Source organism: Salminus brasiliensis, chromosome 5 (genome assembly GCF_030463535.1).
Source record: "Salminus brasiliensis chromosome 5, fSalBra1.hap2, whole genome shotgun sequence".
Lineage (NCBI taxonomy): Eukaryota > Metazoa > Chordata > Actinopteri > Characiformes > Bryconidae > Salminus > Salminus brasiliensis.
In genome coordinates this window covers 15,744,900-15,769,045 of record NC_132882.1, presented here as the reverse complement: position 1 = coordinate 15,769,045, position 24,146 = coordinate 15,744,900, and the positions used below count along the sequence as shown (strand labels likewise).

The window sequence follows — 24,146 nt, the reverse complement described above, 5'->3', positions numbered from 1 at the left end:
AATAGTTTGATCAGAAAAGAATACAAATCTTCCACCACATAACCCAACAAATACATCAAACATTACATTTAAATTATAGTAATTATCACATTACAACAGTCAACAGTTACTACCAACTTCTGTTCATCTTAACAAGCATTTCAGAAATCCTAGGTCAGGATATGGGACAGCAACAATCAGTTGTACTGAAATTCCTCTCACATGGAACAGCACTCATATCTTTTGGCAAGACAGGCTCTCCCTCTGGCCAACAGAAATAATTCAGAAATTCTTTCATCCTTTTATCCACTTCTTTCTGGTGTGGCTGACGGTGGATCTGGAGCCTACCCGGAATCATTGGGCACAAGGTACAAATTTTATCCTGGACATGATGCCAGTCCATCGCAGGGTTGCCATAATTCAGAAACTTCAGAAATTCAGAAAGTTTTTTAAGCTGTAACTAACATTACCATTGATGATACATTTCTTGCCATGTGCCAGTGCTCACAAAAGGATACTGAAAATGCATAAACGTGTTTTTCTAGGTCACGGCTTATGAGAAATTTCCTTTCAAAATTGACCAATGCACTGCACATGTAATCAGTAATCATGAGGCAATAATTCTGTAGAAATGTTTTCATAATGGAAGTTGAAAAGTGCACCATGTTGTTCTGAATCTGGCTGTATATATATATATATATATATATATATATATATATATATATGTGTGTATATATATATATATATATATATATATATATAGAGAGAGAGAGAGAGAGAGAGAGGCAATTTCTGATGTAAATTGTAAAGAGCTTTACAGTGTTTCAGCTGGACAGCCTGGACTGCTTTTTCAATTAGTCACTACACTGGAAAGCCAATCAGAACAGGCATATTTTTACAGTCTTAAGGTCATTCTTTTCCTGCATTTACCACAATTGCTTTCTGCACCTATTGAACTACCATGCCCAGAGGAAAGTGCTTTCAATTCTGTATGCCTGATTCTCCCAGTTTTTTGGGTTTCCTCAAAAGTATGAATATTTTCCTCTTAAAAAGCATGGAAAAGCTTACACACACACACAAACAGACATAATATGGCAGTGTGAAACCTTCTCATTAAAGTGGTGGTTAATCTCAGCTGGACAGTGTGTCCTGTTGAGCCACTCACTCAGTGTTTATTTAGGACCCATAGTTACATATCCAAAGCTGCCCTAACCTAACAAAACCTAACAAACACAGACATGACTAACATAGTTTTACTGTCTGAGTCCAATGTCACAACTAGGCCTTCAGTCTGACACTTCTCCATTGCTAAGAGGAAGAGTGAAAGCTGTATAATCAGCATCGCTCATTCCATCACAGCCAGAAAGGGGTACTCACTGATAGCACTGGCTGTGCGGTGTGTCCTTTGCTATGTTGTGCATAAAAGAATAGTGGGTACTTTTAATCGTTAGTTCTACTTATATTGAATTTTTTAGGATAAAGTGTTACTTTATTTAACAATCAATAAATCACAAATAACATTTAATTAGTTACATATATATCTAGTTTAATTTAATTGAACTATTAATTGTCATAACAATTGACAACATAACAACAATAACAACAATTACAATTGGCAGCCAGTCACACAAATCTAGTGCACTGAAGTGAGAAAGAGAAGTTCAGCACCCACAGAGGAAGAGTGAAAAGGAAGAGCGTTTCACAGCGTTTCAGCGAGCAAATTGTTAAAGGCCCTTATCAGTAATCTTTTCTCAATGTGGATTTGTATTACTCTGGGCTCTTTTTAGTATGCTGTACAAAACTTCAATTGTAAGTATAAGGCAACTCACTAAGGATGTAGGAGCATTGCAGAATTCCCATGATGCTTTGGGATGCCTTTTGAAATCATGTTTAGCTTTAAAAACAGACTCTTAGTAGTAGTTTTGTTAGTGGTGTTAACCAGGCTGAGATTTGGGCTTGGGGTTGTTGCAGGGTGGGACCTTCCTGGTTTAGAGGCTCTATGTGTGAGCACCCTGTTCTTTTCCTAAAAAAACAAAAGCAATAAAAGAACAAAAAAAGCAAAGAAAAAAAAACATCTCTGCTGTTGTAATCCTCTGTGCTTTATTAAAATGTATTTATGAACAGACCTGTTTCAGGATGGGCCTACCTCGCAAAACTGCACCCCAAAGCATCATGAGAGTGCTCCCATACCACAATTTTGTACATAATATTCAAAATATATGCCCAGTTGATATTTTTGTGCACATATAGCAGATTTCTGTAAGGGTAAATCCAGGTAAGCGTGCTAAGCTAAAAGCTGATCAGCTACAATCTCTTCAGCTAGCTATTCACACACTGTGCAGAGAGGACACCAAAAACACAGCACCACGGTCTGGTAAGACTCAGGAATGATAGCAAAAAAATAATTACAATGTTTTTGTTAGCTATAGTTATAAAAAAGATATGCTGTGGTGTACTTTACTATACTATGTTACATGGCTTTTGTGATCCATTGCAGTGATGTAACTCAACTAATAAAAGCAGAAAAAATTGAGAAAAGGGAGTTCTTAATGAGTGTCTAAAACCACATCTGGGTGTTTTTTGGAGAGTTAGCAAGACGATGTAGGATTGATAAGTTGTTTAGTGAGGGGAATTAAATTAGACATCTATGTAGCTAAACAGATCTAGCTCTTTACCCACTCTGCTTGGGACCAAATTCTCTGATTGATAAATTCTCTGATAAAGATCTATTTTATTCAGTAAAGAAGGCCTATTTGCAGACAACATTTCCTGTATAGTCATAATACTCAAGGTTACTGCACAAAAGGTCACAGTGTTAGTCATGGGCACTTAACCAAAGAACTGTTTGGGGCTTTTACTGCGAGATTCCAGATGTAAGCCAACAAAAACTTTCCCTGAATCCAGATACAATAATCCAAACAGTTGGGGAGGAAAAGTAATTTAGGGCCTTGATGAGAAATTTCAGTCATATCCGAATCCACTTAGACAGAAACTAATGTGTTAAATGTAAAGATGTCATCACAAATACACAGAGCAGCTTGCTGAGTAACAATACGGACATTCTAGGATATGACAGCTTATATACATCAACGCAAGACTCTGCTGACCTGGAAAACAGTTTGTAATGCGTGTCAGGCCTCATGACACCAGCTTTCTCGTGCCAAAGTCTGCAACAAGGGAGCTCAAAAGCTCAAAAGAACCATAATAGGCTTAAATCTAACATTAGCCAACAGGCTACAGTCTTTTCAGCTAGTTACTGCACAGTGTGCCAAAGGACAGCAAGAGAATGGCAACACTATCCAATCAGACCCGGGAATAATTACTTTTATGTTCTTTTACATGGCTAAAAGCTATGATATGCTGTGCTATACAGCTCTTGTAAGCCACCTTGATGACTAAAACCATCCAATAATAGCTGAGCTTTTAATATTTTTCTCGAGCTCTCCATATAAGAAATAATGGTGAATTTCACTAATAACAGGGTTGTAAATAGGCTTGTTAAACCACATCTCACCTCAACCAAACTCATGTACCTATACTTTATAAATTGAAGAACAACTTCAGGTACCCACAAAATAATTAAATGGCCCATTTCAAATACAATAATCAGTCATGAGAAAGAGAAATGTCTTAATTTATTCACATATTTATTTGATGTCTTTTCCTCAGCATAGCAAGTCACTATGGTTAGTGAGAGTGAAGTAAAAGTCCAAAATAATAATAATAATAATAATAATAATAATAATAATAACAATAAAACAAACAAAAAAACCCATCTTCCAACATCAACAAAACTCACAAACAGAAATATCATAGATTAACTACAGCTAGGAAATCACAGCAAAAGAATTCACAGCAATACTTAAGTTAAATGGCAAGAGAACCTGGACTCCCTGAAGACATATTCCACACTCTTATAATAAACAATACATAAACATTCATGAATGCTAACATTAGCAAAGCTACCATATGTTGTATTATGTCACTGTACTTCATACCCATCAGTGCTAGCATTGTAACTACACACTGCCTTTTAAAACCTGGGACAAGGTGTCCAAACATAAGTGGTGTGACCAGTAAGATCATAATTCTAATGACTTTAGTTACAATTACTGCGTTTAGACCCTCCAAACCAACTGTTAACAAAAATACTGGTAGCGTAGAATTGCTCAGCACCCTAATGAAAAACTGGGCCATAACAGTTCTGAAGCCTAGAATAACCGCCACTCAAAATATACAGTGCACATGTTGCCTGGATGTGAACTATATGTCCAAAAGTTTATAGACACCTAACCCAAAGTTTCTTCTAAAAATAAGGGTGCTCATACAGAGTTTGTCCCCCAGCCTGGACTCTTGTACGAATGCTTTGCACTGGATGTTGGAACATTGCTGCACAGATCTGATTGCATTCAGCCACAAGAGCATTAATGCGGTCAGGTACAGTTCTGGATTGCATACACCACCCCCAGAAGGTACTGTATAGAGTTCCAGAAAATGCAGCCTGATGCTTAGCATTAGGCATGGTGATATCAGTCTTGTGTGATATTGTGAATTGTTTGTGTAATAAATCATCAGTGTGCAAATTCACTCATTTCAAAGGCTGCCTGGACCCTTTTGGACATATAGTGTAATTGACACTGTATGTACTTGATGTGAAGAGGCTTGGAACTGTCATACTGATTGTCTACAATTCAAGAGATGCTGGCCAAGCCCTGAAAATATTGTTTTTAAAAGGACAATTGTGGAATATGTCAAATTTGTTGTGAAACAAATTTTAATTAATGCAGTTTGTGCAGTCATTCATTGTTCAAATTCAAGTGAAGATCACCTAAACCACAACAGCCTCCAATAGCTGCTTCAATACTTCACATAGCCTGAGTATGGAGGACTGACATTGACAAAATGAATAAAAGAGATTTATAATGTACTACGATAAAATGTTCCACTCACACAGAAAGAACTTTTTGTGGCAATGTAATCAATGTAAGATTTTCAGTGCTATAGTTATTTAGAAGGATGGAGTGTCCTCTCTCTTCAGATTCTGACTAGAAGGAGTAGGACAAGCAACAGTGTGTCAGAGGTAACTTGATGCTGTCATGATTGTGCAAAACTATGTAACCTGCTGTGGAGTTCAATTCAAGTAGTTTATTTTCAATGCAAAGGTCCACTCTCTGGAAAGATTCACTGATACCTACTGTGGCTAAGCACTGAACAGAGCCATGAGCCTTTCTTTTCAGGATGTCAGCAAGACAAAAAAAGGTGCCAATCACAATTATGTACAGATATACAGTATTATCAGTTGTGAACAACCTATAAACCTCAACTTAAATTTAGCTCAAAGGTGTAGACTATCAAAAATACTATCACTGCTGAGTAGCTTAATTTTCGTAGCAATCATTTTTGCTTCAAACTACAAAATAGCTTCTGCACAAAAATACAGACTCATATATATATATATATATATATATATATTTCTATTGACATTATGTTCTGTTCCTGTCAGAATTACAAAAATAGATCCATCTTTCTCATAAGGTAAAGTGTACATTTAAGACATATTGATTATAATCTCTATTCATAAATGTACTCTGTGTGTTTTAGAGAGTCACCATTGCCTGTATATCTGTGTCTGAGCCGAACAGCTCCTTGTAAAGAGGAGGGAACAGGGAGTGCACTGTGAGAGGGTAGAGCTGCCGGAACCAGCGCAGCTTCTCAATATGCAGCGCACACAGACTCTTCAACGCTGTCATCTTCTGATACAGCTGAAAACAAACAAACAAAAACTCAACTCAGTGAAATTAACCCTCAATCTTTCTTTGTAAATTTAAAATATTTACTTATTTATGTTTAGTTTACACAGATAACGGGCCCATATCACTGTTGGAAGTGCATCATGTAAACACTGTTTTAAAACATGCCTTGGGCTTCCCAGTGATTATGATCCTATATTTGGTCTTTATTTAGACTATAGCGGTTAGCCCTGCCCATTTATGCTGAAGTTATTAGAACTGTTTCAGCCTGGACTGCTTTTTTTATGTCCTGTATATATCTTAAAGGCGCAGTAACAAAAACAATGTCTATTTAATTTGATTGTAAAAAACACTGTCCGATTCATTTCAAAAAGATTTTTAATGTCAGCAACTATATATCATTTTCCAAAAGTAACGTAAATATATGTATTTATGCATGCATGTGTGTGTCCATTGTTTCTGTAGTTTTTTTTCTGTACACCACCTCAATGGATTTAAAATTGACCTTCAGCTATACACACACACACACACCTTGTGCAGTAGACTCTCCTGGTTGTCTCTATGTAGGATGTGACTGAATGCCAGTTCCATGTCTTTTCTTACTCTCAGCACTCTGTCTCTGTCCTCTAGACATGGGCGATCTGCACACACCATTACATACAAGTACAAATATTTATACACATCAATTAAATATAAAGAGGTTAAATAAGTTAATAATAAATACTACACTTTATAAAAACAGTCATTTTTTATGTATGTCAGTTTGTTCTCATAACAGTTTCCAAACCTCTCCTTAAGGAAGCACAGTATTATCTATAGATACTCTCTAATACCAGGCTTGTTAATCTAGTGCTTTAGAGAGTGAGTGTGTTAGGTAATGTCACATACCTGCATTTATGAGCACAAGAGCACTGAACAGTGCCACCTGCTGCTCAGTCAGCCTCAGAGCGCAAAGACTGTGAGCAAAGTCAAACACGGCTGCGATGAAATCACTACAGGCTGCACAGCATTTGCACACAGAGAAAAAGAAATTCCATTGAGAAAACACACAAACATAAAAACAAACATAAACAATTATTAAATACGACTAATAACAGATGAGTGGAATGAGTGGAAAAAATTAAATAAGCAGTATGAGGATTTGACTACCATAAGTAGGCAGAAAATGTTCGAACTGGAATCAGGAATGTTCAGGTTTATCTTTTAAATCTGCCTATTTGATCTAATTCCACTGCAGTCTGACGCTGTGATAGCTCAGCTGATGGTTATAGTCTGGCTATTTTATGGTTTGAGTTGTAATTGTGCTTCTACAAAGTTCCAGCACTTATCAATCAATAACAAGCATCAACTAAAAGATGTCTGAGTTTGACGGGAACTGAACTGAATAATATTCTTAGATGTTTAGCTTACCGAGAGACTTGAACAGCTCAGTTCCAGCAAACTTGCCATCAAAGAAGACTGTGCTGTTTTCAGTGTTGAACATTCGACTCATGCGGACCAGAACCACCTCCATCGAACCTGAGCAAGAGAGACACACGCAAACACACAGGAAAAGAGACAAAACATGCAAAATGAAAGCAGGAGGCATACAAATAAAGGCAGATGTGGGGATGGAAAACGTAGGAAAAAGAATGGAGAAAGAAGAGACACACACACAGAGAAATGAGTACTGAATTCTGTTACAGACCCTGGTATGCCCTACCAGGCGGAACTGCAGAATGTTGGATTGACAGATGTGTCTTACCACTCTTGAGCAGCGAGATTTGATCGTTCTGACCGAGTTGACGGAACCCCGGAATGCGCTTCGCGAATTCTACCACATACTGCACTGCATCTGTCAGCCTCACTGCACAGAGCTGCCACATCTCATCCACAGACTACAGAGAGAGAGAGAGAGAGAGAGAGAGAGAGAGAGAGAGAAGAAAATGAACACACACAGGCCAGGTTTCAAGACAGGGTTCAGTTTTTGCTAAACAACTGTAAATATAGTTCAGCAAGGTTAATTATACAAGATTTTATACAAGCAACTTGTATTTGCTAGAATACAAATACCTTTACATACAGATGGAGTTAACTGTAACAGATGGGGGGGCGACGGTGACTGAAACTGAGGGGATTATGTTGGAGCTGAAGCAAAATAGCTGTCTTAGCTGGCTTACAAAAAAGAGAGAGAAGATGTGAGTCCATATGGCGACTGAACCGAAGCAGAAGCAGGGTGAATTTTCTGAGCCTGTCCAGAAACTTAGAGACACGGACAAGGAAAAGCGGGTAGCTTTGATAATTTGGTCCATTATCTGAATCTATTCAAATCACACATCAGCATGCGCACGATCCATGCTCCATGTTCGCCTAATGAATTTAAAAGTGGAGGTGAAGGCTGAAATACGATGCTTCCAAGCAGATCAATCACAGCTGTTGCAGCGTGAAACTACGGCGTAGGGTTTGGCGTAGGGTATACGGCTACACGGCTACACGCAGAAGCATGAACTGGCCTTTATTCGTAAAGTATAAAAGTGTGTAAAAGTATAAAAGTGCACTGGTGCGTCCTGGGATTGTTCAGTGTTAACTTCATTGCAGACTGCAAAGGTATCTAGCTACTACCCACCTCTGAAGGCAACACATGGTTACACACTATAGTGTGATGGTAGTGGGAACTGTAGTTAGTATAACTTCATGATGACATTCATCATTTATTCTGCAGCAATGGTAATGCCATAGTTAAGATGTGAGACCTTGCTTTGATAGGCATGGATCTCCTCCCTGCTGAAGACCTTCCATCTGAGAGCCTGTACCTCCTCCACGTGATACTGACTTGTATCCCTGTGAGAACGTACAATGCTTGCACACAGCTCTTCTAAACACACACACACACACACATAAAGAGAGAAAAAGAGAGAAAGAGAGAGAGAGAGAGATCAGAATTCAACTTAAAGTCAGTCTGACTACAAAATTGGCCTTTTTATGTAGTTAGATCATGTTTCTGGTCATATTAAGCATGATGAAAATCATTTAAAAGTCAAATTCAGAAGGAAATTTTTTTTTTAATTTACAGGGTTGCAGTACATTATTTACATTGACTTTGAGCATGAAAGAATCCCCCACACCGTTAATAGCTTTTCTAAAATCAGGGGTTCTTATGGGCACTGTGAACTGCCTATGACCACTTAACAACCCAATATTTTGCTATGAGTATGAATATGTTAGTACTCATGTAATGTAATAGTCATAAAACCTTTCTCTCTTTCTTGCTCTCTGCCTTTACCTATGTGCATTGAGGTAGGGTAGGGACAGAATGAGCTTTCAAGGTCAAAAGTTCGTAATCCCATTTCACTCCCGGGCATGCTCAGCATAGCCTCCGGAGTGGATCGCCTAGAGTCAAAGCCTGGAAACAAGGAACAGAGAGAGAAAACAGATAGATAAGTTGTTTATGTCCAGCAAAAAATTAAGCTAGGGAAATCAGTCTCTGGATGAAACCTCACCTCGCCCTGCTGAAAAGCTGCTGCTGTTTCCAGTCCTCTGGGCACTCCTGCAGGCCAGCGCTGCAGCCTGGACCTCACCTGCGGCACAGTCCAGATAGGGGTGCACTTCTGGTGGGCAGCTGGGGAGCTCCTGGTCTAGGGGGTAGGAGTAGGCTGAACCCAGTGGCTGAATTAGATGGGGTGAGCGGCCTCTTGGCTCTTTGCTGGGCCGGTACGCTGGTAGAGGCGGAGGCTCTGTCTGGCTGGCCTGGAGACGCTGCTGCTGCTGCCGGTGTCTCTCCACCTCCGCAAACAGGGAGTCTCGCTGACGCTTGGACATGCGGCCGAACTTCACCGCTAAACAAGAGAGAGCGCAGTTACTCAAACAGCACTGCTGCCTCAGTGCTGTCTGTAGTACTATGCAACGGTCTTAGGCCAGCCAAGCAAACTGATTACAGATGATGATAGTAATGATGGATGGGATTTTTAAGTGTAAATGAATATTAATTCAACAATTTTTGCTCCTGGGCTCCCCCATTTGTCAGAAAGTGTAATTAGCACTTTGAGCCAGGACGCATTTCTAGGCAGGCGGAGAATCGTCATATAGTGCACATGTAGCGCAGCAGCTGGCATGTCAAGCCATGGGCAGCAACAATAGGATTTTTAAAGATGTTTTAAGGCAAAACATTTTACATACTGTTGCTTTAAAGCATTCAACCTTTCCAGTCCTAATTCCTTTCATGGATGTTTAGGGAGATTTTCCTGTCCACTATCCTGACTCATACCTTGCCTGAGGCTTGTTCATCATTTGCTTGAGATCCAGCAGGGAACTGGACCTTGGATGCCTGAGACTGTGAGAAGATTAGCACTCTGTATGCCTGTGTTATGTCTTGTTTCTGAACACCATGGCACCCAAATGCTGATTGTTCCTTGAAGCTTTTGTTGTGACTGAGATAAGGACTTGCTTATGCACAAATTCTTCTTGGGGTCATGCCAGGATAACTGAAGGTTGTGGAACTGGGTATAAAGGTATATGCAATCTGTTCATAATAAACCAGCAAATGTATTGGGGATTATATAGTCTTCTTCACACTTGGTCTTGTTTCCTTCTACAAAAAAAATATCAAGTGTTCATACACCACATTTCTCTAGTTGTTTTAGAAGATGTCAGGAGAATATTTTTGTCATTTTTAATTTTTCACATCATTTGTAGAACACCCAAGGTCCTGAACTAAGCTAAATGTCAAATCAAATCAAGAGGCTTTATTGTCATTTTTACTATATCACGTGCTTTATGGAGAACACTCACAACAAGTTCTGTTACAAAAGCTAGCAGATGCCTGTACTGATTTGCATCTTGCTACGTAATGGGGGAGAGGGAGGGCCGTCCTTGCCAACCAGAGAGAGCTAGGCCAGTTTGCCGTCTGGGATTCCTGGCCATGGATGGTTGTGGCATCCCTGGGAACAGGACTGGATGATGGATGACATGGCCAATGCTTAAACAGCTACAACACTAATATGTTCAACTCTCTTTTAAGAAATCATTGTAATGGCAGTAGAAAACATGTAAATGTGTTGGGTAAATTAAAAGCGTCCATATGTTTACCATATGAAAGGACAGTTTGGCTTTACCTTATGTAGGCCCTTTAAACTAATGCTGAAAATTTTATTATTATATTGTTATCAGTTCATGTCTAGTCTGATCTAAACAGACATTTGGGCTTTGTTTGGATCAGGTTCACTTTCTGGGCTGCCATCAGCACTAGATTTCATCACATTTTATATTTTACACAACTTCTATTACAGTTCAGCTCATTTGTGAATATAATAAGCTCATACAGTGAGTGCTTGACTCTCATTCTCTCTCTCTCTCTCTCTCTCTCTCTCTCTCTCTCTCTCTTTTTCTCTCACCATCCCGACTCATTCCCTGGGCGACACATTTCTTGAGGCGGCAGCTCTGGCAGCGGTTCCTGCTGGCACGGTCAATGGGGCAGTTACTCTGCCTAGAGCAAGAATACTGCACACTGGAGGACTGACTCCTCCGGAAAAAGCCCTATAGACAGAGAGAGAGAGAGAGAGAGAGAGAGAGAGAGAGAGAGAGAGAGAGAGAGAGAGAGAGAGAGGCGAGATAGGAGTGAGGAAGAGAAAGAATAAAGCACAATCACTCAAATGGAATTCAATTCACTTACAAGCCTGAGTGTGATTAGTTTAGTTCCTGTTCTCACCTTGCAGCCCTCGCAGGTGATGACTCCATAGTGAACGCCTGATGATTTGTCTCCACAGATCTTACAGGGGATCACCTCGATCTGAGCTGTACACACACACACACACACACACACACACACACACACACACAAACCTCATTAACCATTGTTGTACATGAGAACAGCTAATTTAGTGGCTTTAAAATTACATTCCTGGGGGAGGCATTTGGAGTGATGTGAATGTAAGAATGACAACTACTCTCAGCACTTTTAAAAATAAAGATACTTCAAATTATTCTTTGAGTGATACCATAGTGGAAATGGTGAGGGATATGATGCAGGATGGCCCAGCTGGCTCAGCATGACGGTTCAGCTAAATATATGTGATAGCAGCCCAAAAACCAAGCAGGGAGATCGTTCAAGGATGTGTGTGCCTGTGTGTGTGTGTTGTGGTGTTGGGAGGGGGTGCGGGTGTGCATGCGTTTCTGTGTGGTCGATATTTCAGTAAATCTAACCTGCTGACTTCTTGGAACTCAAATGTGTGTATGTGGCTATCTAGTGTTCACACACACTGTCCTGTAACCAAAGAACCAGACCCCACATTTCTCACTCATACCATGTCATGCCATGTGCACACACACACTTCCACACAGGCTATAAGAGAAACAGCTGAAAAATGAAAAATAAAAAAAGGCAACGACAGCTATAGCTGGCCATCATTCATCAGTGGATGACGAAGTGTGTTGTATCTTGGTAATAAAGAAGAACTGTAAATAAAAAAGCTGAACCCATAGGACAGAGTGGGGCACAACACTAACAACCTGCATAACTCTACTACAAATGAGTAGCAGTGCAAACAAGGCCAGGTGTAACAGCCTCTAGAAATCAATGCAAGCACAAGCAATTTAATACAGCTCTATTTTTTTTAACTATGCTGAGCCAGACAACAGCTTGCAAACCTAAATACATACAGATATCTGCATGAAAATGAATATGACCAGTGAAAAAGGCAGAGACACATTTATGGCACATTCATTTTGATCACATATCGATAGAGATAATATCAGCACCAGAAAACATATTCAAAACAGTTCTCCTTGGACCAATAAAACTGCTCGAAATTACTGGAATAAGCTCTTCCATTCTATACGAAGAACATTTATGCCCTCTCCTGTAAAGTCGCCGTTTTGGTGATCCGTGTTTTTCATTGGACATTTTTTATTAATTTTATTAAAATGGCATCCAGAGGATGATGAATCTGTAAAGCTGTATCTGAAAACTGTACATCTATGCATCTTGTAAAATGAAATCTTTAATAGATATAATAGAGATCACATGATCATTACCACTGCCATCTGCCCTTTTGGATTGATGATGTAATACGTCGGGGTAACAAATATTAATTAAGACAGTGATTGTTCAGCAACACAGTAAAGGTTCAGGAAATACTCCTCTGTTAGTTTGGAATAAGTATTGCGAGGCATGTGGTTTACAATTATGTTCGTATACCTGCCCCCTGTTTTGGACACCATGCATTAAATATTTGTATCTTTTTTTTATATATTTATTTATATTTGTATGACTTTTATTATATAAGTCATTTTGGAGCATTTCTGTTGGTTCATACTTCATGTTTTGGATTTTGACACAATGTACAGAACTACTGCCAGATTCACACTGTGGTGTGAAAAAAAAGAGAAAACAGCAAAAATGGAGATACAAGGTTTTTGGCATGACAGAGACGATTTGGTCTTCCCTTTTTTTATTTTAGTGATAACACTGTGTTAAATCTAACGCCATGGTGTGGAGGCTGTAGTTTATCTTGTACTACTGTGTTTATCTGCTGCAGGGTGACTCAGCTTGCTGTGAGCATTGCTATAAGAATACAAGAAGTTGACCAAAGTCATATGAAAGTATGTTCTACATAAACTCCATTACAGAGTACATTTTACCCTACTTATGGTTGTGTTGTGCTGGCCACTGAATTAAAAGCTGGTCATCAACAAAAAAGGCAATTACTACCTAGAAGTGATTGAATTTAGCACTTAGCTAAGCACTTAGCTTAGTTACAGAATCATGACTACAATCCATTGCAGTCAGTCAGTAGTAATTGTTTCCCCTGAGGTCAGCTGGGAGCTCTTCTATAACCACATGAGAGGGGCAGATTTTCATGTAGTGATGTGCTGTGCACAGTTTATTGTTCCTGAGAAATGCCACTACCGCTTCTCGGCCGCAGAAGAAAAGTATGTGTCGTTAATGAGTAGAGACACGTGATCGGTTTTGAGATCCAGATCAAATCTAACAAATCAAACTAATCATTCAGGTATACAGCACCTGAATATACAATATATATGGACAAAAGTATTAAGACACCTGCTCATTCATTGTTTCTTCTGAAATCAAGGGTAAGAGAGAGTTTAGTGAGATCAGGATGTTTGATGGTCACCACCATACCTCATCCCCAACTCCCCAACTTATTCCAAAAGCATTGGATGAAGCACCATCATTCCGGAGAACGAAAGAGATTTTTACAGCATGAAAAAGTAAATATTATTGATAAATTCGTTCAATACCATGCTTTCATCCTTATTATTTTTCACATATGCCAAAAAATCCTAACAAATTTTCCATAAACAACGGCATTTGTCTTTTCTCAATGATCTTTGTTTTATTATTATGTACAAATGAAAGATGAGCTGTTAAAGGATTTAAACACAATATTGCTTGTGTTTAAATGCAAATGCATTTTATGGATCTTTTTTGTTTATTTGAATGCATTTTTAATTATGAGAATTTTGTTGTTTGAACTAAGATTTCATTTAAAAAAACAGAAATGAATTCACTCCACACAATTGGCTTTTATTAACATTCACTGCTAGCATTAGTCAATTCTAGCACCCCCCCCCCCAGCACCCCCCCCCCCTCCCCAATCACCACCTCCACCACCACCAAACTTCTTTTTTCTTTTTTAGTGTTCAGTTATCTCTGAGGATTCCTGCCTTCAAAACAATAGAAACACTCTATCCTGAAAGTCTAGACTCTCACACTCCTGCAAGTAACCTGAAGCTCCTCTGCTACTGGGCTTAATTTTAGGTGTTTCTACAGTTTGCAAACACTGAAATAGTCTGCACAACCTGAAACAAGTCATATTAGCCTGACCTTTTACAACAGAGAATTAAAGTTTCCTCTCACCAGTTTTCCCACCAGGGCCATCAAAGGCTCTGCCGTGCTAAGGGGACCGAGTGTGACAGGGGCATTTCTCACCCAAAGACAAAAACATCAAAAACGTCAAAAAATACAGAGATCGAAAAAAGACGCAGAGACAGACGGAGAGAGAGAGAGATAGAGAGAGAGAGTGGGGGAATATTCGACAGAGTGAGGAGGTGGACTTGAAGGTGTCAACCTCAGAGGCTTTTTAAGTGGTTTACTGGCTTTTCTTTCACTCTGACTATCCCTCTTTCATGCGTTCTCTTACTTTTTCCTTCCCTTTCTCTGTCTCTCTCACAAAAGATGTGCCTGCCAGTAAGAAAGTCTTTTATCTCTGTTTTTCGCTGCCAGGAATGTCCTTCCCCCTCTCCCACAGCCCTCTCTCCTCAATCACAATTATTTACCCCCTTCTCTCTCTTTCTCTCACCCCCTCTCTCCACCTTGCCTTCCTCCTCTCCAATATCGCCACTCATGCAATCACACAAGCTCATAAAAGCATGTCCTCAGGTGGTCGATCAACACTATAGTAGGCCACAATTCCTTGTATGTAGAATCAAGTGCAGCGAAATCAATTCACCACTAATCACAGGGGCTCTGCTATTGTGTCAGATAATGTATGTGTTTCTGTGTCAGTGTGTTTATGTCAGTGTGTCAGCTCTTGTGTGTGCCCTGGTTTTGGGCACAGAAAGGAACTCCAGAAAGCTCTTCATATCCGCAGCATATACAGTGTGATTAAAAAGGGTGAGTGTGTGTGTGGGTGTGGGGGTTGGAGAGCGTATGGTAAAGGTGGATGTCTTTCATACATTATAGCAGTGTGCTGCAAATATCTTTAGGCATGTGAATAATGTGAAATGACATGGGTTGTAGATGGGTTTTTCTAGATCACCAAGCAGCTTGTACCTGTGTGTATGTAGGTAGTTAGGTGTGTGTGTGTGTGCTGGGGGCACACAGCAGTTGTGGGCCAGGTGAATTTCCTGTTGTTTGATGTTGACAATAACAAGTAAGCAAACCACAGAAAGCCCATCAGCTCTTTCTCAGATGGCTTTCTCCTCTACTCTGGTTAGCATATCATCCAACAAAATTCTTGAACCTCGGCTACTTTGGAGAATTTTATTTAATGGTCAGTCCCCTTTTAACACCAAAACCTGTGTGGCCTCATGAAGATGAGAGAAAGTCCGAGAGCACCAAAGAATGAAGAAGAGCCAGGCCTGAGCTTCTAATAGCTAGAGGAGAATTCCACTGATTTTTATTTTTTTCATGTTATGGCATATTTAATTGTAAACCCAGTCATTCAGACTGTTTTGATGTGAAATGCTACAATATAGAGCAACCTAATGCCTCTAAAATTTACCTGATAGAAAGCACTGTGACAAATATGTTCTAACTGTTCTGTGATAGTTAGCTCATAAGGTTTCAGGCCCTATGTTACAACAGATCCATTTCAAATATTATTATTGAATGTAAAGCTTCATTATTTCTCTCCAGTCCTATCTTCATCAGACCTTCTTTAGATATATACTCCATCTCGTCCTTTAGAAAAACCCATGTACAACCCATGTCATTTCACGTTATTCACATGCCTAAAGATATTTGCAGCACACTTTTCATCAGACGTTCTTTAGATATATACTCCATCTCGTCCTTTGCTGCCTTCACTGGCAAGTTGTTTAGTACTACCAGCCCCCAATCTTAGTACGGTGGGTTCCAGAGCCATTTCCTATACTGCAACACACTTCCTCCTCATATCCATTAACCGGAATCCAGAACTGCTCTTAAAACACATCTTTTAAACTAAGCTTATTCACTCTAATTGCTTTTAATTAGTTAAGTATAGTGATGTTTTATGTTATTGCTGCTATTAATGTCTAAAATGTTGGTGCTGCTTTAATATGCAGGGCACAGTAAAGCCAACAGTCCTTAACGAAAGCTTTTTTCCACATTTGCCCTTCATTTTATTGCTGGTCAGTCAGGACAGTAAATAAAATGGCTATGTTTGCGTTTCAGACATCGTGACCCCTGGGTCCTACCATTACCAGTGTAAAGAAAGTTAGTAAGTTTCTCTACAATAAACTAAAGTAAGTAAACTTGACTTTGTTTACATCCTAACCTTTGAATTATGCAGACAATTTTAATCAGCCAGACAAAGTACTACCTAATCAGGAAAAACTTGGGCCACAAAATCGACTGATTACTATTTGAGACGGCCAGCGAACCAAAGAGTGGGCTGGTTGCCCAAGGAGATATTCAAAGCTTCCTGCTAACTATGCTGAAATTCCATTACACCTTACTCTCCAAGCTTTCTTCTAAAGGCTAGTTACGTGAGAAGCAAGTACAAAGGAAATACCTTTCACTCACACACACAAACACACACACACACACACACACTGTTAGTCTGTGGTGTTTTCCTTTCACAGGATGTAGACCTGCAGACTGGTTTTCACATATTGAGACACACTCCACTGTTTCTTTTGGCTTGTGAGTAATAAGGATCTCCACCTGATCAGAGGCTTATCTGTAATTTCAGTTCAGGCATCAAATACTACTCTTAAAAATCACTCAATAATCAACCAAGGGTGTTGCAATAGACCTTAGAAGACCATTGTCATTTTATAGTCAGACGCATGTCCACATTAGAAACTTGAGTGTAAAATGTTTCTCTATTAAGAACACTGAATAGACTTTGTCCTCTCAACATTTTCCAGTGAACGTCAGCAGTTCCTTTGAATCTTGACATCACTGCAAAGTTATATATGGACATCGATCAACCTACAAATTCTTCTTTCCAAATACCAACAACACTTAAGCATTAGGAAAAATCCCATTTCACTGAACTGTGAGTCTGACTAGTAAGAACTCTTATTTCAATAATTGCAATAATTAGTGTTGCATGATATTGAAAAAAAAACAGACATTGTAACATATTTTATTCTGTGATACATACTGTGATCGTTAAGATTTAACCAGCAGTCAATGATGCAACATGTTAGGGTGTTAATAATATACTCCATGCATCCCATATTGTAGTAAAATAAATAATATTTAGCAAATATAATCATGGATATAAAAAATGAGAGCAGTGTAAATTTTCCTTTTGTTTGATTTCATTTGCCTTATGTGACACTGCACGTTCTGCAATGGCTATTGTGTATGCTTATGAGTCATCAGAATAACACAATAATATTAGTCCCGTGACTAGTAAACGAGTAACTGCAGATCTCCATACTACCTCCATACTATTCTCCATAACTCCATTACCAGTAAAAAAATTGTACAAATTCATGTAAATCAAGGGTCAAAAATCTGATATTATTACTAGTAAAAACTGAGTTTCTACTTGTATCACTGGTGTTGTTTTAGGCTAAAATGACTTGCTATACAAAAGCACACATTTGAGGGTGAAATATGAATCGGCCAATCATAACTGAATTTCAGGCTGAAGTCCATGTATTCAAATTCTTTACTTCATAAAAATATGTGGCATATTTAATTAATGGTAAACAAGCAAACAAACTGATCCACACACACGCACTCACTAACGCACAGACACACACACTCACGTACACACACACAAATGCAGACACAGCAGCAGCCCCACTTCGAAACAAAGCGTTTACCTAGCATTCTAATTCTGCCTCAACACCCCACTGAAACCACATGCTGATAAAGAGCAAATATTATCTCTCGGCTTTCCATCTCTCCTCCATCTCTCTATCCACCTCAACCACATGCTGATATGTACAAAATGCTGTCACGTTTCTCTTTTTCTGCCCTCATTCCTTATCTCGCCCCTTTTCTGTGTCTATTGTGCTATCTGTCCATGCTAACCACTCACAGAGGTAGAGGCATATAGACGCTGCAGTGTACAAACACAAATGAAACTAATGCTGGCCGAGCTTCATCAGATATGATGAGATAATGGCCCAGCACACATAACTTAAGAGAGATGTGCTAAATCAGAAATTAGACTGAAACTGAACATATGGGAGCACTGCACAACATGATGCATGATGGATATTAACACATTATGTACACATTATATACATATATTCTGTCTCATACATTTTAAAGGCTACCAATAGAATACACATAGTTCTGGCAATGTTATGTGAATCACAGACACATAGAGTAGTAATCATCACTGTCACACAAAAACTTTGTATCTCATAGGTAGAATCTGGCAGTTGTTCTTTACATTATATCAAACGTTCATTATGAATGCATCAACAGAAATGCTCCAAAATCGATTGGAATAAAATCTCTTTACATTGACGTGTATTAAAAGTTAAGGTTTTTTCCCTCTCTTGTAAAGTTACCATTTTTGCATGACAGCGACAATGTGTTTTGTCTTCAATGCTGCACTAAAGCAGCCATATACATGAATCCATCTGTGCAATCTGAGCCGATAAAGCTTCTTTATCTTTCATAAAACAGCCAAACCTAACACAATTGCCATAAAAGGGTCAAACTGACCTCAGTAAGGCAGCCTTAACAATTCAAATTTCTTACCTCAATTTTATTCGATTATATCTTTGTAGTTCTGCTCACTTACAGAAACAAAGATATGATCAGATGTTTGCCCTATTACCGTAAGTCAGACGGAAGCAGTGATACAGCAATGTAACCCACTGATACAGCAACGTAACCCACACTGACGTTCCATTTAAAAGGAAAAAAAAAAAACTAAACTGATTTGTATCTGCGCTTTCTACAACCAGTTCGATTTGTGTTTTGTGCTTAAATTACAAATTAAATAAGGACAACTGGTTTCACACAGAAGATTATTCAAGAAATACAATATATGTTAAAATGTTTGTGGACATTACTTCTAATTAATGCATTCAGCTAGTTTAAGTTGCACCCATTGATGACACAGATGGCAAATGCTTACGTACAGCTTGTCTAGACCTTGTAGAGTACTGCCAATAGAATAGGACTCTCTGGAGTAGATAAACGTTAACCTTTTGGCAACATTTCTAATGCCAAATGAGTGACTAAAAGGGTCTAAAGCCACTCAGCATTGAGCTGTGGAGCAGTGGAACTGTGTTCTCTGGAATGATGGTACTCCATCTAATACTTTTGCGGGAGTTGGGGATTAGGTGGTCTCACTAATGCTCTTATTGCTGGATGCAATCAGATCCTCACAGCAATCATCACAATTTAACAGAAAGCCAGAAAATAGTTACTCCAACAGAAGCAGGAAAATCTCTTTTTAAATGTATAAGCAAGTGTCCCAATACTTTAGTCCCTATAGTGTATATGCAGATTAAATGGTTTATTGCTCAGAACACCAGAAGAAAGAAAGCATATCAGTGCTGTAACAAAAAAGCCTTGTGTCTCCGAAATTGCAGATGTACAAGTGAAGGTAAGAAACCCTTAACGTCCAATGGAACTACATCCACACTAGATTCACATTATGTCAACAAGTGAAAACAGCAGACATGGAGATACAAGATTTTGTGCAACTACGCACAGAGAAAAACAACATTTATATTTCATTTATTTTTTCACATACATAGACAAGTTTAGTCATGTAGTCCAGTAGTTATTCCAGTATTTGGACCCAAATGTCATAGGCATGTATATTGCTTTACTGTTACCATCATCCATCTTGTAAGACTGTCAGCATTCAAGGACCAAACTGAATTTACGTTAATGCCGTTTTTATGACAATGGTTCTCAAAGCTAAGGCACCAAGTGGTTTTGAAGGTTGCTAACATCTAATTTTCCAAGAAAATTGACTCAAAACGTTCCCTGTGGACAAAATGTATGAAAATCCTGGTAATACCACACAACACACACAAATGCACAGGCATTACACAGTTACACTAGGCCAAGGAGATTTCCCAAGACAGCGCCTAAAGCAACTGTCATGACAGATAGTACCAAAGCAGCTCAACGTTTATAAGCAAATGCAGAGTAAAATGTACCATGGACTTTTTTTATGTAGTTAAACATGTTCCAGGAAAATGTAATATTACTCACTTTCTTGTTTTATCATCTGTACATTTTTACAGCAATCAGAATGCACCCTGAAGACTCACACCAACAATGTCTTTCAACCATTTCATCATACTATTGAGAGTGCAGCCTCTTAATAGTGTTTCATGTTCACCGTACACATTCAAAATTTAGGATTAGGATTTTATCTTTTTTTTTTTATCTACAGATTAATATGATTAATAATACAGATTAATATGATTATAATACAGATTAATATGATTAATATGATTATTATAGTATGCTATAATAAAGTATTTCCTATTCTAATATTTATTAAATTGTTGAAAGAAACATATGCAAAAAGCTGAAAATAAAGAATATATTATTAATATATAAATAAATAAATAAATAAATCTATCATTTTAAATATGCATTTTCTATCAATAGATTCATCAAAACCATACCAAGAATAATCAAGTCTAAAAAATGATTTATATAGAAAAAAGATTTGAAAACATGTTGCTCAAATACTTCTAAATGTACTCAGCAAAAACAAATCTGTTAGGTTGTGCCCCACTCTTCCCTGCTAATCAAGAGCACAGAGAATACACTTTTTTGTACTGTTCGCTGAGTACATCGTCATCCGTAAAAACTGCAGCACCAGCTCCAATGACTGATTTGTGTTTGTAGGAGCTCCATGATCGTATGTATGTATAGTGTGTAAGACCCAGTACAGTCTGTAGCGTTATTGATGTGGTTGGTTGCAGAAGTGGAAAATCACCCACCAAACTGCTACGAGATTAGTGGGTTAATATATTGTGTGACTTCGTCTCTCTGTAACCGTCCATCGTTTTTCCTGAAACCTCCGTCAGCAATTTACATGGTAAACACTTAAAAACCTCAAGGTTCCACGAACGGAAATCCTCCAGATGAATGTAAGTCCTCATCAAGGCAAAAAACAGAGAGAGAGAAAACTAGGCAAAGAAAGAGAGAATGCACAAAGTGATTTCAGCACGCTTACCAGAAAATCCACTGCAAAATATTTTTTTTACCGTTTTCTTTACGAGTCGTTTTGGGTGACCTTTAGTTTAATCTCAGTCTGTCTGATTTATCTATTGTATCCTGTCTGTTACACTTTCTCGTCTGCACTCTGTGTATTGTACTGTACTGCCTGCATTGTGTTGTACTGTCTGTATGCACTGTTCTGTGATGCATTTGTGTTTCTGTCTGCACTGTGTTGTGTGTTGCACCATAGTCCTGGAGGAACGTTGTTTCGTTTCACTGTGTTCTCTGTATGTAGTTGAAATGACAATAAAGCCTTTTGACTTGACTTGACTTGAAGGCCGTAATGTAAAGACTTTGATTCTTATTAGTTAATTATTGTAGAGTTTATGTTCTTTAAAAAATTATTTAAGTAGACATGAAACTAATTAACTAATTAAATATCCATCAAATATAAACCATACCAAAAGCCTGAAAAACTGTCAGTATAACAGTGATTAAAAATGTGTTAAACATTTTTTATAAGACATTTAAATAAAAAATAAATAAAAGCTGGCTGTAAAAAGATTACATTCTTCTGCAACACACACAAGTGATATTGAAAAAAGTAAAAATGAAACATGTGAAACATAGAAAACAGAGAAACAGAGAAAACAGAGTGGAAGAGTGTCGTAAAAGTGAAGGTTTGAAACATGAACATATAGAAAAAGAGCAGAGGATAGTAAAGGCCGGAAAAGAGGCATTCTTCTGTCTGGGGAGTCTGAGTGTGATGTGAGGGAGATGGGTTTAGTAAGCAGTGCTCAAAGGGATCAGAGGGCATTGAGCTTAATATCAGGATATTTTAAAGATATAGACAAATTCATTATTATTATTATAGACTCAAATATATACAGTGTGTTGTGAGCAGTTTCCTGTTAAGGGGTAGAGTTGGATGGATTTGTGATTTTATTTTATGATGAGCATGAAAAATAATGTCAAATAAAAGTATGCATGCACACCTGTGTATATCTAGAGACTAAACACAGCTGGTAAAGTTCTCTGTGGCAGTGTGTTCCTGATGTGAGGTGTGTGTGTCAGGGAGTGTGAGAATCTAGTGCAACAGTGCAAACACCTTATCCTGCAAACTGTGAATACACATGTCTAGCGCTGATCTGTCTAGAATACATACACATTTTTTTAGTAATGTGCTTTTCTATTTCTCACCTAAGCACTACACACAGCCAAAATGCAGAATCAATGCTGGGTAATCGTCCAAGAGGGGAGACAACTGAGAAGACTACTGACTGGGAAATGATTTAGCTGCATATTATATTTCATTGATTTCAATGATATATTTCACTAAATTATTACAGATTACAAATTTAAGTCACATTATTAAGTCAAAGTCAACGTGTACTTTATTGTCCTGTAGACTATACAGCAGGAGTGCATAGCTCAACGAGATTGCGTTTCTCCAGGCTCCAATGTGCAAGTTTAACACAAAAATATGGCACTAGACAAGTACACATATCAAATATACATAGGATAGAATTAACAAATAACATATATAAAAATACAATAAAAAAGAAATTATTGCACATACTAAAATTGCATTGTTACAGAGATTATTGCACTTGTTTATTAAAGGAGTAAATTAGCAAACCACAACGCTAATTGAAATTATCTACCTCACTGAACAACCAAATAATGTAATTGTTAGCAATGTTAGCCTTTTAGATCTGCTAAATTACAGATGCTCTAAACTGAACTTGGACCAAATGAAATCTGTAAATCTTTACTGGGCTTGATTCACTACATTTACAGGGGTGTAGATTTGGTTGGACAACTGGGGGGAACAACACTGATAGGCAGTGGTCTACATACTTCAAACTGGGTGAACATGAACATCTGTGTTCTATTGATCTATTGATCTTATGCTCTATGTGTCAGTAGTAAAAACTCTACTCTAAGCTATATTATCATCAGTAGTAAAAAAATCATATAATTTTCTTTCACTGAAATGTTTATTCTAGTCCGCGTGTTGCTATAAGTGCTTTAGCAAAATACTACCTGGACAGTGAAGAATGTGATAATAATATATTATACATATAATATATAGTAAGAAACCTTCCCGCAACACCTAACTGCACTACTGGGATAATAAATGAATCATAGCAAACACTTCATAAAGTAGCAAGCAGTAAGCAGTTCTGCAGTTCGACTCTGATGAACTGGCGTTAAGTGACGGTAAACCTGAAACTACAGAGAAAACATGCTGACACACTCAAACTTTCCCAGCTATTCCGTAATATCGTCCTTTGAATTTATCAGCATTTTGTCCAAAGGATATCTGGCTGTGGGACGCGTGTGGGCGGTAATGGAAAATGGGGGTGTTTTGCGGGCAAAAGGAATGTAACGATAGTAGTCATCTCTAAACTGTGTCCACAGCCAAGGCAAAGGTCATCTGAGCCCGAAAAGGTGGCCTCGGTTCCTCAGCGTGGGCTGCAAGCCACTTTTTTAAAAGAGACCCATTAATCTGTGGTGAATTTGAAATTGAAAACAACATTAAGCTTAAGCTAAGAAAATCCTATCTATGCCCATATACACACTTCGCATATACACATACG

The 24,146-nt window shown here is 38.3% G+C and overlaps 1 protein-coding gene across 2 annotated transcripts in view; it reads right to left on the bottom strand.

The window, feature by feature from the left end:
• Positions 1-3,623: 3,623 nt before the first annotated feature.
• Positions 3,624-24,146, bottom strand: part of rorc (RAR-related orphan receptor C) — a 38,443-nt gene continuing 17,920 nt past the window's right edge. For both annotated transcript variants that reach the window (XM_072679587.1, XM_072679589.1), the window contains 10 exons: positions 11,413-11,498; positions 11,099-11,240; positions 9,209-9,544; positions 8,992-9,111; positions 8,462-8,583; positions 7,474-7,606; positions 7,140-7,247; positions 6,618-6,728; positions 6,261-6,370; positions 3,624-5,741 (listed from right to left, as the gene is read on the bottom strand). In XM_072679587.1, the coding sequence (XP_072535688.1) occupies positions 5,577-5,741; positions 6,261-6,370; positions 6,618-6,728; positions 7,140-7,247; positions 7,474-7,606; positions 8,462-8,583; positions 8,992-9,111; positions 9,209-9,544; positions 11,099-11,240; positions 11,413-11,498 (1,433 nt within the window). In that variant the 3' untranslated portion in view covers positions 3,624-5,576. The remainder of the gene's footprint in view (positions 5,742-6,260; positions 6,371-6,617; positions 6,729-7,139; positions 7,248-7,473; positions 7,607-8,461; positions 8,584-8,991; positions 9,112-9,208; positions 9,545-11,098; positions 11,241-11,412; positions 11,499-24,146) is intronic.